Genomic DNA, 16,639 nt, shown 5'->3' on the forward strand with positions numbered 1-16,639 from the left:
CCATCTCCAGGCACTATAGGTATAGCCCTGGCGGGACTTGCTAAAAAGTTTTCATTCCCCGGTCTAGACACAAAAGCAATTTCCACATTGGATCTTCTTATGGAACACAAACTATGTGCTATGTGTACATTTTGGGGATGTCGTTTTGAGGATTCTATCTATTCCGGTTAATCTATCTAAAACTCTTGAAGGAAAACACTCCACTTTCTTCGTCGCTATACGAGTATAGCGTTCGTTCCGTAATTACAAGGGAGGAACAATTTGGCAGAAGGAGTAAAATATTTGTAGCTTCTTTTAAGCAGCTCTCCAGAAGCAAGCCTCAAAGAAGTAGGAGTAAACCACTTATAGTTGAGTTGAGTGTGGAGCTAACTTGATTGCAAAAGGATAAATGGGAATTTGCAGTATTTTAATGATGATGGCTGCACTTCTTAGTATAAACCGCGATTAATCTTGAAAGTAATTGCATTGCGGGGTATTTATGTAGCTGTGTATTCTTTTAAGAAGATTTTGTAATCATTCTCCAAGGAGTTGTGCGAATATCCAGTAAGCCCAGCAAAGCGAGTGAAGCGAGTGAGTGAGTTCTCATCTCATCATAATAAAATGAAAGATGTAAGAATCATGGATGTGGAAATACTTAGAATGGTGTGAAGGGAATTGAACCGTGTGAACATATAACAAATATTTGGTGTTCGTATACTCTCAGAATGTGTGAATGTGAAGTTTGAGCTTAAGGGATTTTATAAATTGCCTTTGGGAATGACAAATAAATTAACTCTGGGATTGATATAAGGTGAAGTTTTGTATATAATACCATATCAAGGTATATAGTACTTATACTTAATCTAATGTAATGAAGTTTATAGCAACAGCTGGGGAATTTTGATTTGTACAGCGTGGGTATATAAGAAAAAGAGATACATTGTATTAGAACGTTCACCTGTTTCGAAAAAGATTTCCGCATAGAGACTTTCAATATTAAAAAAATACTTTTTATGGCGGATGTTGCATAGATTTACAAATTAATTTGAATAATTTTCTGCAAGAAAAGTTTTCAAATTGATTTAGCAAAAAGCTTTTTAGGAAGTTGATCATAAGAATGAATACTTTAATCCATGCTATATGCATACATATACAACGTACTAGCTAAAGAAAGTCATTGGAAGCTGTGATTTTTTAAGTTTTGTTGGTAATAAATAATTTTGAATTTTCATGAGGGTATTGGTAATGGTGTTATTTTCTTTTATTCCAATATTTCTGCTTAAGTAACAGTGATACAATAAACAATAGATTGCAATAAATTAATATAATCTATCGGGTCTGATCTCAGCAGCAATGATGGACAGGCACTTTCTCTAAACCTTTTGAATACCGGCATATCTTCCAAAATTATCAGTATCTTTAGAGCTTTTTATGCTAAAGATTCAATAGCCATTTGGGTTGAAGAATGCCTTTCTGAAAATTTCAGTTCTTCAATCGGCCTAAAACATGGATGTGCGTTGAGTACTTTATTATTCACTTTATTTATTAAGGATTTCGAGGAGCACACGGAAGGAGGGGTGAACTTTACGGGAGAAAATGTTCCCGAAAATACTGCGATACATGGAATTTATCAGCCAACCTTAGCAAATCTAATCTAGTTGTGAAAAATGGAAGTACAAGGATCAGGAAGTTCAAGTTGTTAAGGAAGTTAAATACCTCACTGTGACCATAACAAGCAACCTTTGTATGAAAAAACCCACCAAGTTAATACTAAAGAGGGCAAAGGCTGTCCTTTGCGGTTCCTGGAAAAACTGCAAGTGTGGGGCTACAAAGAATATGAGGACGTGGAAAAATTATTACGTTACTTTTTGAAGCGATTCTTTGCTCTCCCATCAACAACGCCTAATTATTTGCTTCATATCGAAACAGGTTTGCCACCGTTATTCATCGACAAGCTCTGGATACATTTCGACTTCGTTATCAAAACACTCCGATTAGATTCATCAAGGCTGGTCAATAGAGTAATAAAATTTATCATCATAAATGGGCTTAATTTTTTACAAACTTAGATCGATCTTGCTAATTTGACGGATGAATCGATCGAATTTGATTTGGATAATCTAACGAGTCTTTTTTTCCCTTGATCCGAAATTGGAAGAGAAATATCGGCAAAATTTCATCAACCAGGTCAAACCATCGCAGTATAGAGACTTCTGTGTAAGTTGGAATTAAATCTTGAAGAATCAAACTACTTTATCGTCGAGCTCAAGGGATATGATTTCTTCAATTCGACAAGCCAGATGTGAGATACTTTCTCTGAACTATGTACATACCTCACAGACCAGACCTTCCTATCGAGTGCCAACTGTGGAACACCCATGAGATAGAATATCGGTCACTTTTTAGGATTTTGGCCAATTATCCAAGAAATTCGTCGAGACATTTTTGGGAAGAACCAATTTGAAGCTGAAGATGTATTCCAAACCTTTAATGGAGCAAACGGTTGTGATAAACTTTACAAATTCCTCCAATGCGCAATGGCTTACAGAAAAAGAATTCTTACAGAGAGCTTTTAATCTGTCCCGTGCATTTAAATTTGTTTGTGTTTTGTTTGTTTCTTTTTGCTGTATCTTTTCATTGAAATTTAAAAATGTTGTTTTGTATAAACTTGTTTAAAATTAATTTCCAGTAATTTAATGTTATTAATCCATTTAATTTCACTTTTTATTAACTTCCCATAGGAAGTTATTGTAATGGGTCCGATTTGTCAAATTGAAAATTTTGACATTTCTCGACGTTTCAAGGTCCCTAGAATCGAAATAAAAGATTTTTAGAAAGATGTCTGTGTTGCGTGTGTACGTACGCGACGTTTTTTTCGTCCTCCATAGCTCAAGAACCAGAAGAGATATCGATTTCAAACAAATTTTGTTATACAGATAATAAGGAGGAAAGATTAAGAAAGGGCATTACAGAAAATTGCACGGGTGGTTTTTTTAACGCTAGAGATTGTAACGTGATATCAAAGAAGTATATTTTTTGAAAAAAAAATCCATTTAACGTTTTTTTTATAAATCAAAAAAAACTGAAAAAAAAATTTGTCACCTTCAAAATTTTACAACTAAAATATGATTTCATCTCCAAAACAAATTTGTGCAACGACGAATAATGTTTTTGACATCTGATAAAATTTTGAGAAAAATCGAATGGACAGTTTTTTTTTTAAATAAAAATCTAAAACAAAAATTACTCAAAGTTGGTAAAAATTGAATATCGATTCAAATATCTTTTCAAAAACTTGAAATTTAGGCTTCAAACTTTTTTATCTTATAGAAATGTTGTTTTCAACATTCTGATAACAGTTGACAGTTTTTTTACAAAAAAAAAAAACCTAAAAAAAATTAATAAAAGTTGATAAAAATTGATTTTCGACTCAAATATCTTTTCCAAACTCTGAGATATTGGTTTTAATTTACTTTTATCTTTTAAAAACTATTGTTGTTTACATTCAGTAAAATTTTGAAAAAAATCGAATTGACAGTTTTTTTTACAAAAAAATAAAAACCGAAAAAAAAATTAATAAAAGTTGGTAAAAAATGATTTTCGACTCAAAAATCTTTTAAACACTTTGAGATAATAGCTTCTTACTAATTTGTTTTTATAAAAAATATTGTTTTCAACATTAGGACAAATTTTGAGAAAAATCGAATTGACAGTTTTCTTACAAAAAAAAAAAAACCTAAAAAACATGTATAAAAGTTGCTAAAAATTGATTTTCGACTCAAATATCTTTTCAAAACTCTGAGATATTGATTTTAATTTACTTTTATCTTTCAAAAAATCTTGTTGTCAACATTCAGTAAAATTTTGAAAAAAATCGAATTGACAGTTTTTTTACAAAAAAATAAAAACCGAAAAAAAATTAATAAAAGTTGGTAAAAATGATTTTCGACTCAAATATCTATTCAAAAATTTGAGACAACAGCTTTTTACTAATTTTTACTTATAAGAAATATTGTTTTCAACTTTCGTACAAATTTTGAGAAAAATCGAATAAACAGTTTTTTAAAAAAAAATAAAAATCTAAAAAAAATTAATAAAAGTTGATAAAAATTGATTTTCGACTGAAATATCTTTTCAATACTTTGAGATTTGGCTTTAATTTTATTTTCTCTTTCAAAACATATTGTTGTCAACATTCAGTAAAATTTTGCAAAAAATCGAATTGACAGTTTTTTTACAAAAAATAAAACTCTACAAAAACAATACTAAAACTTGGTAAAAATTTACTTTCGACTCAAATATCTTTTAAAAAAGAGGCTGGAATGCGACCCACACTGATAACTTCCCATCCCGTCTGTCGATTTGTCTTGCTTAAAAGTTTGTCTATATGTACTCGTATCAATTTTTACCAAATTTGCGCACTATTTTTTGTAGATTTTATTTTTTATGAAAAACGAACTGTTGGATTTTTATATAAAAATTACTGAATATTGAAAACAATATTTTCTGTGAAATAAAATAAGTTTAAAGCCAATATTTTTAATTTTTGAAAAGCTATTTGAGTCGAAAATCAATTTTTACCAACTTTTGTTAATTTTTTTTCGGTTTTTATTTTTTTGTACAAAAACTGTCAATTCGATTCTTTTCAAACTTTAACTGAATGTTGACAACAAGATTTTTTGAAAGATAAAAGTAAATTAAAGCCAATATCTCAAAGCTTTGAAAAGATATTTCAGTCGAAAATCATTTTTTACCAACTTTTGTTAATTTTTTTTTTCGGTTTTTAATTTTTTTGTAAAAAAACTATAAATTCGATTTTTTTTCAAAATTTTACTGAATGTTGACAACAATATTTTTTGAAAGATAAAAGTAAATTAAAGCCAATATCTCAAAGTTTTGAAAAGATATTTGAGTCGAAAATCAATTTTTACCAACTTTTATACATTTTTTATAAAAAAACTGTCTTTTAGATTTTTCTCAAAATTTTATCAGATGTCAAAAACATTATTCTTCAATGCACAAAATTCATTTAAAGATGAAATCATATTTCAGTCTTAAAATTTTGGAGGTGACAAAATTTTTTTTCACTTTTATTGATTTGTAAAAAAACCGTTATATTGATTTTCTTCAAAAAATATACCTGTTTGGTATCACGTTACAATATATTATATAAAATTTAATTCAAGTCTCTAGCGTTTTTGGTTCGTAAGATATTTAGGGTTAACCAAAATTTTCACCTTTTTTTCAAACTGCTATGGTAAAAAAAACCACACACGCAATTTTCTTGAGAGCCCTTTCTGCATCTTTCTTATCTGCATAACAAAATTTATTTGAAGTTGATATCTCTTCAGGTTCTTGAGCTATGGAGGACGAAAATATCGTCGCGGACGTACGTACACACGCACGCACAGACATTTTTCTAAAAATCTTTTATTTCGACTCTAGGGACCTTGAAACGTCGAGAAATGTCAAAATTTTCAATTTGACAAATCGGACTCATTACAATAGCTTCCTATGATAAGTTAAAAATTAAAAATATTGGTTTCAAACTTATTTTATTTCAGAGAAAATATTGTTTGCGATATTCAGTAATTTTTATATATAAAATTCCAACAGTCCATTTTTTCATAAAAAATAAAATCTACAAAGAATAGTACTCAATTTTTTTAAAAATTGATACGAGTACATATAGACAAACTTCTAAGCAAGACAAATCGACAGACGGGATGGGAAGTTATCAGTGTGGGTCGCATCCCAGCCTCTTTTTATATTTCTTCTTGATGTGCAGTTATTTAGTGCTTATAAATATAAGTTTTTCGTTCAAAAAGGTCCCGTTTTAGAAACAGAATTTTGAATAAAACCAAAATTTTGTTTTAACCCTGAGAAAAAGGGATATTTATTATCATCAATTTTAATTAAAAAAATAGTCTTCAAAAAACAAAAAATTAGTTTATAAGTTCTTGAGAAAAAAATTAGAGACAATTTGATTGAAATCTATCGGGTCGTTTTTGAGAAAAAATTAATTTTCAATTATTGATCAAAACATTTGCGTGGGGCCTACTGTTATTTTTGTCTTTAAAATTAATTAAATAAATGCCTTATATGTGCCTCAACCTGTAGGAGACAGGGCTAACAGACAAACGGCATCGCCGGTTTCCCTTACCATCGTTATATGATGTTTAGTTAAAATTTCGAATCCGAAAGGTTTTAAGCGCCCAATACACGATGCAATTATTGTACCGATTATCGTACAAAAGTTGAATCGCATGCGATGATTGTATCGTGTGTGTAAAACAAAGTATCCGCTGTACTGGAATCGCATGGTCGAATGCTATCGAGCGAAAACGAGAGGTTGCATACGACTGCTTTGATGAGAATCGTATCGTTTGTAACGTATGTGACGACCGTGAAACCGATGGTTTTGTTTTGACTGGCAGCAAGTTAGTAGGAGAAAATGGTTTCAATTACAGAAAAAGAATTCTGGTTAGAATTTATTGACAAATATAGGTCGTTGCCTTGTCTTTGGAATGTTTACATTCCAGATTATAGCAACAAAATATTAAGAGAAGGAGGACTGCAGGAGCTGGCTGAAAAATGCAAGGAAATAAACCCCAACGCAAATAAAGACTTCGTCCGCAAAAAAATAGCAAATTTGAGAACTTCCTTTGGTCGGGAGTTCAAAAAAATTTCATCATCAAAAGGCACTGGCAGTGGAGCAAGTGATGTGTACATACCTACTTTGTGGTACTTCAATGAGCTTCTCTTTTTGAAAGATACCGAGGCAACCAGAGAAGGGAATTCATCGATGACAAACTCTGCAGATGAGGAAGAAGTTAGTTTATGTTAAATCATATGTATACCCACTTTAATTAAATATTTTGTTCCTAGGATACTTTTATTGAACCTGAGATATCTAGGACGAGCAGCAGTAACTCATTAATATTGCCAAAAAAAAGATTGTCATTGGACCAGCAGAAGAAAAAATTTTTCGAGAAGGCAAGTGAATTTATGTGCCAAAAAGATGAGAACAAAAACGACGACGAATTCGATGTTTTTGTTTTAAGTGGAAATTAATTTGTTCCCCACTTTCAGACATCTATATCATCTTCAAGCAATGAAGAATTTAAGCAATTGGTTTATTTCAATCATAAAAGGGAATAATTTTTATTTTAAATTTAATTTTGATTTTGCTTCATTCTCCTTTATACTGTTTTTTGTAAAAATATTTATTTAATACCTATAACTTTTTTTCTTCTATTTAAGTCACTCATGATTTAATTTTTACCACAATCTCAAAATTAAACTCTAAACAAAGAATAGAAGATGAAAATGAGGAACTATTTTGACAGTTGATCAAATCGTGAGCTAGTCGTATGTGTGTGTGCTCACTTTCGATGTAGCTACCGATATCGGTACAACTCAAGTCGGTACGATAGATTGTATCGTGTATTGGGCGCTTTACGATTACAATACCTGACATACATATATGCTATGAACATTGTACATAGTTCTTATAAAAGTATGTTAGAAGTGAAAAGAAAGAACGCACTGAATTTTCGTAAATATCATTTTGCATACCTGTAAATAAATACCTGTAAAACCGAATTCATTTGAAATCGATACCTCTGCAGGTTTTTAGCTATGGAATACCGAATTGATGTACCCACGTGCATCTCTCTAAAAGCCATGGATTTTATTTCTAAAGAATTTAAAACGTCAACAAATGTCAATATTTTGAATTCGACATATGAAAAATTATTCTTCATATTTTTTTTTATTCAGGTGCAAAAAGAATCCACATCACACACAATTCGTGCGATAAAAATATTTCAAGACAAATTAAAATAAATTAATGCTTTATTAATTTTATATTTAAAAATATACATTTCACACTCTCTTAAATTCGAATTCTTCTCTATATTTCTAGATGCATTTTGTATGATTTCTCAATTTTCTCAAACCATGATCCTAAAATAAACCCAAACAAACTGAACCGAACCGAAAAAGTGAAAAGTTTTTCTTGCTCTAAATTTCAGTTGAGCAATTTCTCGTGAGCGATGATAAACTTTCGCACGCTAATTTATCGTTAGATTTTTTAATAGTTTTTTATTTTTTAAACAATATAACCTTTTAAGAATTAAAACAAGTGCAACAATTATCCTAAATTCGTTCTAATATACTTCTTAAACAATTTACGAAGAAAAAAACAAATAAAATGACTGAAGAACAAAGTGGAAATTGTGCAGTTTGTAAAATACCGGCTAAGCAATTTTGTTCGGCGTGTAAAAGTGTCTCCTATTGTGGGGCGGAACATCAGAGAGCGCACTGGAAAACACACAAATCTGAATGTCGTCCATTTAAAATAGCTAAAAGTGATGAACTCGGTCGGTTCCTAATTGCTACTCGAGATATTAAGGCCGATCAAGTGGTCTTTACAGAGGCTCCCTTGGTCGTGGGACCAAAATGGTATCTGAGTAAAATTGATGAGACAAATCCAGTGATGCCTTGTGTTGGATGTTTTACACCGTGCCGTGTAGATGGGCATAAGTGTCCGAGGTGAGGAAATCAAAGAATAATAGAAAGGTGTCATTTCTAGATTATTTTTGACGTATTAAAATATGGATTTATGACATCTTTTAAATATTGTGCTATTTTAAGTTCTATACAAATACATACATATATCTTCAGATCTTCAAAAAGGAAATTATAATATTTTGTGACTTTTTTTTTTACTATATCAATGCAAACGGTGCCCAAACCAATCAGCGGATGCGAATGTGTTGACACTTGGGTGCCTTTTATGACCGCAGTATCAAGTTTCGTTAAAATTTTGTCAAGAGCCATTCAAGTCAGTCACTTGACGTTTAATTGAATTTGACAGATCAAAGAAAAGGAGAAAAGACATTTGAAGAACCCAAACGGGCAGGATTTTACATCAATTCTAATATTAAATTAGTCGGTATGGTGATGGTATCCTTGTTGATACGACAAGATTGACTCATTTATTTTCAGGATATTGACATTTTCGTTCGATTTTTTAGAAGAGCATATGTTTGTTTAGCTAGTTTTATTTGAAGACATTTTTGTTCTGCTAACCCAATTAATTTCAAGAAAATTGTTAATATTCTGATACATAGGTACCAAAGTATTTTCGTTAGGTTTCTGACATACGCTTATGTTTGCTTTGTTTAGTCTTTAGTCATTTTGCTGGGGCTTCTTTAAGTTTATTCACCTTCTTTTGACAATAAGCGAATACCTTTAGAGGAGCTCAGATCTAATATTTTATGCCAATTTTCATTGAAATATGTCGTTAAGTTCTGTCAAATTGGGTTTAACGAAACATTCAAAATTTACTTGTTCTCTATACTGTTTTTTTCTTTTCAAAAGGTGCAAATGGCCAGTTTGCTCTATCGACTGTGCTGGACTTCAGAATCCAAAATTACATGGAGTGGAGTGTTCAGTTTTGATGCTTGGAAATGGACCGGCTAGTCGGGACATCAAGTCACTTAACGATTACTACAGAAGTGATTCACTGTTTGTACTCAAGTGTCTACTACTTCAGGTGCAAAACCAGAAAAAGTGGACCGAATTGATGGATATGCAAAGTCACGAAGAAGAACGTTTAGATACAGAACTTTATCAGTAAGTATAATATTTCATGCAAAGTGAAGTCTTTGAGGAAAATGTTAGCACAAAATCAATCTTATTCCCATTAAATATCATTTAATTCATAGAGAAGCCCAGGACCGCATAGTAACCTACCTTCACAATAACTACCTTCAAAAACTCACCCATTTGGAGAATAAGAAAAAAGAGAAATTTTTACAGCACAACGGGCCGGATATCCTTCACAAAATCTGTGGAATCATAGAAACCAATTATATGTGCATTAATCTACCAAGTGGCATGGAACTGAGTGGTGTCTTTTATATTGCTTGCATGATGGAACACACATGTCATCCGAATTGCTATTTTCAATTCGACCATCGAAATGGATTCAAAATCTCCGTTGTTGCCGGAAGAGACATCCGCAAAGGTGAACACCTACAGATTATGTACTCGAATATGCTCTGGGGCACCCAAATGCGACATGAGCATCTTCAGATAACCAAGCATTTCCTGTGTAGTTGCGAACGTTGTCGAGATCCGACAGAATTTAAAACGTATTTTAGTGGAATGATTTGTGTGGGAGATGTTGGGAAGGAGTGTGGTGGTATTCAGCTACCAAAGGATCCCCTCTCGTCGAAGACAGATTGGATGTGTGATACATGTCCAATGGTCATTAGTGGTGAAGAGGTGAGTCTGAATCTGAGAGTCTGGGCCAGGTTATTAACTGACATTAAATTGGATCTAAATGTGTACATTTGCTTTTCAAAATCCAGGTTCGTTTTTTGTTGACACAAATAAATGAGGACGTCGAGCAGATGCTGGCAACTAAGCCAACCATTCGTCAGCTTGAAGCATTGATTGAAAAACTCTCTCAATTCTTACATCCAAACCATTATCAGATATTTGCCCTGAAGCATTCTCTAATTCAACTCTACGGAACACAATCTGGATTTACCTTACAGCTCCTCACCGAACAACAGCTTGATAAGAAAATGAAAATGTGCAAGGATTTGCTGGCTATTTGTGACAAATTAGATCCTTTTACAATACGACTGTCAATTTATGTTGGAATTATTTTATTCGAAATGCATACTGTCCTTAGAGAGGAAGCAAGACGAATTCTTGAAAAGACAAACACTACGAAGGAGGAGGTGGCGCCGCCGCCGGTGGCGGTGGTTGGGGCAAATGCTGGGAGAGCTTTGGAAAAGTTCAATTTAGCTCGTGATTACCTTAAACGAGCTGTTCGAGTTCTTGCAAAGGAATTGGACAGTGTTGTTGGGAAGAAGTTAAATGACACTATCGAGAAGGCAATTCAGGAATTGGACTACTTGATTGTGAGCAAATTTGCAGCAAATAAATAAGAGTTGAATTGAACTTTTAAACCAATAAAATATTTGAAAAAATAAATCGGTTAATGAAACCTACATGTCATTATTTTTTGGGAAGAGTAACAATCCCGGTTCTGACAACAGACAAATTCAAGCTTTGAAATGATGACAACTACACTTTTGTAGTTGTCATCTATTGACATTTGACTAGTAAAAACTACGAAATTATTAAAAATTTAAATTGTTAAAATTCATTACCAAACAGTCCTAAGGAACGAAACGGTCTTGAAGTTTTGTAAGAAAAGTTTCCTGACCGCGTTATCTCTCCAAGATGTGGTCATGAAATAATAATAAACAGTGCATTGTGTTTATATTTCTTTCTCCTGTTCGCCAATGGGCACGTTCAAGGGATATAAGGGACTTAAAAGTAAGTCAAGTTTTTAGTATCTGATTGGCCAGCTGCCAATTGCTTTCCAATTAAGGCAACTCTATTGGAAAGTTGACTGGAAGGTTAGTCAAGAATAATCTCCTTAACTATCAACTCAAGTCTACTTATGGCAAAATGACAGTTGATCATGTTTTTTTACGTTAAATCAAAACTGGGTTGTCATTCGATTCGACGATATCGTTTCGACGATAGTCTCACTTCACGTAAGACGATAATCGTCAAAGTGATATCGTTTTGACGATAGCGTTTACACGATAGCTAAGTAGGTATCGTCTGCTATTAATTTCCATTACAGCTAAGCAAATTGAAGCAAAAAAGTTCCGGTATAGTTTAGTTTTGTTACAAAATGAAAATAAAAACTCAAAAAAATACAATGAATTCGGTTACGCATTTTTTTTATATACAAAACATCAGTAATCTCTCTTAATTGTTGTTAAATAAATAAAACACTTGTAGTTTTGGAATTGCAAAAGAGGACTTTATAATGATATTGAGCATTGCGACGGTTGTCGTTCTACATACATAATGTACATATATACATACAATATTAAAATTTGTTGTAACTATTGAAACTTTGGGGCGTAGGAACATTGGCAACGATTTTTGTATCGCTCTTGCACAAAGCACTAATCCAAATAAGTTTTGGAAACATTAAATATTTTTGAAGCCAAGTTATGTTCCCTGTGGATAAAATGAAGTCTTCACTTCCTTCCCTTTGACCAAATTGGGTTTATTACTGCAGCTGATTTACAAAAATATAAGACATTGAACAAACATTTTCATATTATTGTTTTATCTTCGGCGGCAACAAATGAAAACACAAAAAGTGACAATAACAACAAATTTTCCAAATTTCCCATAGAGAAAAACCAAGTTTAATAACATTTTCAAGTTATTGAACAAGCATTATCTTTCGTTGAGTTCATTTTGACATTTGGAATATACTCAACGAACTTTTACTGAAAACGATTGAACGAGACGATAGTGATAAAGTTACGTGAACCAAATTATTGACGATTATCGTTTCGGAAATTACGGAATGACACCCCTGAACTTTATAACTCTATGATTTATTTGTTTTCTGCACAATTCCATTTAATATTTCGTGTAGAAGCGTTCTTTGCAAAATTAGAAAAGAAATAAGTAATATTTCTTCACAATACAAAATGTAAATCGTGATGGACTTTTAGATTGCCTCAGTAGTGTTTTGTAGACAATAATGTCTGACCCTGCAGAATCTAACTTACTTACTTAAGGTGGCGCTACAGTCCGGGACGGACCTGGGCCTCAACCAACAAGCGTCTCCAGCCAGCTCGGTCCCTAGCTAGCTGTCTCCAGTTTCGCATGCCAAGGTGGTTGAGGTCCTCTCCCACCTGGGTGCGCCACCTGAGTCACGGTCTTCCTCTACTGCGCCGTTCCCCGGGATTGGATTCGAAGACCTTCCGGGCTGGAGCGTTGATGTCCATCCGCTCTACATGACCTAGCCATCTAAGTCGTTGGACTTTAATTCTGCTAACTAGGTCAGTGTCGCTGTACAGCCCGTACAGTTCGTCGTTATATCTTCTCCTCCATTCTCCATCTATGCGTACGGGACCAAAAATCACCCGAAGAATTTTTCTCTCGAAGCATCCTAAGACGCTCTCATCTTTCTTTGACAGGGTCCAGGCCTCAGCGCCATAAATGAGAACCGGGATGATGAGTGTCTTATAGATGGTGATTTTACATGCTCGAGAGAGGACTTTACTTCTCAATTGCCTTCTAAGTCCAAAGAAGCAGCGATTTGCAAGAGTTATTCTTCGTTTGATTTCAGCGCTGGTGTCGTTGTAGCGGTGCCAGGTAGACAAAGTCCTTAACTACCTTACAGTTATAGCTGTCCATGGTGACGTTTTGTCCAAGACGTCGTCGTTCAGTGTCCTTTTTTGATGACAGCATAAACTTAGTCTTGCCCTCATTGACCACTAAACCCATCTTCTTCGCTACCGTCACAATTCTCAAAAACGCTCCACTGACATCACGCTTTGATCTTCCAATTATGTCAATATCATCTGCGTATCCGATTAATTGGATGGACCTTTGGAAGATTGTGCCTCTAGTGTTGACGATTGAGTTTTGCAAAATTCTTTCCAGAACGATGTTGAAGAAGTCGCATGACAGTGCATCGCCTTGTCTAAAACCTTTTTTGACATCAAATGCATCGGTAAGGTCTTTTCCGACCTTGATAGAGCAGCGTGTATTCTCCATCGTCATTCTGCACAAGCGGATAAGTTTGACAGGTGTGCCAAAACTAGACATTGCTTTGTACAGCTCCTCCCTATAGATGCTGTCACACGCGGCCTTAAAATCGATAAAGAGATGGTGGGTATCGATTTGAAGCTCCTGGGTTTTTTCCAAGATCTGCTGTAGTGTGAATTTTTGGTCGATAGTGGACTTTCCTGGTCTGAAGCCACACTGATAAGGACCAATCAGGTTGTTGACAAATGGCTTCAGACGTTCACATAATACGGCATAGAGGATCTTATACGCAATGTTTAGGAGATTGATGCCTCTGTAGTTGGCGTAGAGGGTCTCCTTTCTTATGTATCTTCACACTATGCTGAGATTCCACTCATCGGGTATGCTTTCTTCCGACCATATTTTGCAGATGAGTTGGTGCATGCTCCGTACCAAGTCATCGCATGCTGCTTTGAATAGTTCGGCAGCGATGCCGTCAGCTCCAGCAGCTTTGTTTGACTTAAGTTTAGATAAAGCTATCTTTACTTCGTCAAGGTCGGGTAGGCGGAATTGTTGATCTGCGTCGCCGAGGTTGAGTGGTTCTATCTCCCTTACAGCGGAATTCGGTTCGTCATCGCCGTTATATAATTTGGAGAAGTGATCTTTCCATATTCTCAGCATCGACAGGCTTCGGTTCGTGGCTGGTACCCTTGGGAGGTAAACCGCTCCTTATAGGCCTGGGCTTCCAATATGTCGAAGAAGCCCTATAAGGTGTTCACTAAGTAGTTCAACCTTACTGGAACTGTAGACGCCACCGTTGATTCCATCTCGAGAATTCGTTCGCTGCCGCCTGGATAAGGAGAGGCGCCTTAGTGGAAACACCTCTCCCCCCCCCCTCTCGTTTGCTGCCCCCAACAACTTTCCACTGGGGTGGGAACCCAATCTCCAGTTGAGGTACTAGGCACCCGATGTTCACCGCGGGGAGGTGAGAGTAGTAGTTGATAGACAGAGGTGGGTTTTGAGAAAAACATGTGGACGCTTGTGTCCTCTTGAATGCACATATCTACCATTTGAACATCCCCTGCAGAATCTATCTGAGAAAATTCTCAGAAATCTAAGAAATATAAACACCAAACTTCAGAAATGTTCATAACATTAAAGTGAATGTAAAGAATTTTTATTAAGTCCATTATTAACACAAGTGGTATTTGGCACTAAGTGGTACTCAGTCGGCTTCAAAACGCTATCGATAATCCATAAATCTATTGAAAGATGTTTCATTTTTTGCAAACGGCAACTAATGTCAATTTTTCTGACGTGTGAGAGGTAAATAGTCAATTAAAGTTTTTGCAAATGGTGGCATAAGTCAAATTTTCTTGACGTTTGTGAGGTTATCATGATTTGAAATCAGAAACACAAATATGTATTTTTTGAAATTTATTTAATTTTGAATATTCCATTATTAGGACTGCTGTCACTTTTAAGGCTGTCAGTCCTTGACTTTTGACAAGTATAAACGACGTCATTATTAAAAATTAATATTTTAAAAAATCATTATAAAAACAGTCATAAGTTCCACACGAGCAATTATCGCAGTTTTACGAGAAAAGTTTCCTATCAATTTTATCTGTCAAAAAGGTGAATTTTTCATAAAAAGGATTAAATCCTTGTTTATCTATATCAAAATGTTATAACTGACAGCAGAAGCGAGCAATTTCTTTGAATTTCTATCAAATTTGACACTTTTCACAAATCAGCCCAAAGATATTTCTTGGGCTAAAATTCGTAGGTTGGGGAAATATTTTACTCTCTCGTGAGCGAAATTTTTGAGTACGCGAACTGGATTTGGTTAAATTTAGTATTTTTTCGTAAAATTGGACTGTTTTAGGAGGGTGCGCGAACGGACCTATTGCCAGGTATAAATTACACCAAACATCAGTGAAAATCAAAGTGAACATTAAATAATTTTACAAACCATAATTTAAAATATTTCAAACAATGAAATCTTTTGATCCTAAATCCACTAATTTACACAAGTTAAATTTGGTACTTAGTTGTCATTTGACTCCAAAACTCAATTAACCTACCGAAAGACATTAAAGTTTAATGCAAATGGTGCCAAATATCAATAACAAGTCTTTGACATTTATGAGGTAAAGAGTTTTTGCTAATGTCAATAACTCTTCTTTGACATTTGTGAGATAATCATTTTATTAAGAAATACTTCGACGATTATTGCAACTTCAAGCGACGTGTAAAAACTCTTACGCCAACTTCCACAAACGATTTCATCGAGTCCGTTAAAAGTTTTTTCCACAGTTATTGTTTCAAAGAAAAAAACTAAACTCTTTTGAAAAATGAAGCTTTTCTAAATTATTGACTTTTATACTTTATCACCATCGAAGAAAAACTGTCATTTCTTAAAATGTTCATGTAAGTAACTGTTTAAAGTTCAAATAAGGTCAACTTTTAAAGATAACTTTATGCACTAACAAAGTCATAAAAGTATGAATTTCCTCTCTTTTTTCTTCTATACCGATTTGAGTAAATTTAATTTAAGTTTTCAACTTTTCCTATCGTTGACTGTCGAGTGCACACTCATCTAGCATAACTTTGGAAAAACTTTTTGAATGCACAAAAGCAATATTATTACGCTTTTTATTGGTGAACGGAGGTTAGTATGATGTAATTTTTACACTGATTTTTCTTTGGGTGAACTTTTAATTTTTCAAATCAAACACAGGTTTTCTTAAATCAGTTGACAGTAGTTAGTTCTTGTTATGTTTTAAAATGTCACGATTGACTAAGTTCTTCGTGATTTGTTAAAACTTCAAAAAATGAAAGGGTTTGTCTGCTGTCATCAAAACAAAAAATACAAAAAGTGATGTCCTTTACACAAAAGTAAATAATCTTAATTAACCAACTCGACTGACACTGTACAGTGTACACCACCCAAAAGCTATTTATTGACATCCAAGACTAATTAAACACCAGAAATGCAATATTCTCTCAAATATCGATTATATTTCCTGCGATTAATCCTTTGTTGGTGCTTTTATTTATG

The 16,639-nt window shown here is 33.7% G+C and overlaps 1 protein-coding gene across 1 annotated transcript; it reads left to right on the forward strand.

The window, feature by feature from the left end:
• Window positions 1-8,012: 8,012 nt before the first annotated feature.
• LOC129950165 (SET domain-containing protein SmydA-8) lies at window positions 8,013-11,004 on the forward strand. Its single transcript, XM_056062009.1, has 4 exons — window positions 8,013-8,535; window positions 9,367-9,621; window positions 9,714-10,275; window positions 10,362-11,004. Exons 1-4 carry the CDS (start codon window positions 8,195-8,197, stop codon window positions 10,947-10,949), a joined length of 1,746 nt encoding a protein of 581 aa, XP_055917984.1. The 5' UTR covers window positions 8,013-8,194; the 3' UTR covers window positions 10,950-11,004.
• The last annotated feature ends 5,635 nt before the right edge of the window (window positions 11,005-16,639 follow it).

This window comes from Eupeodes corollae, chromosome 3 (genome assembly GCF_945859685.1).
Source record: "Eupeodes corollae chromosome 3, idEupCoro1.1, whole genome shotgun sequence".
In the NCBI taxonomy this organism is placed as follows: domain Eukaryota; kingdom Metazoa; phylum Arthropoda; class Insecta; order Diptera; family Syrphidae; genus Eupeodes; species Eupeodes corollae.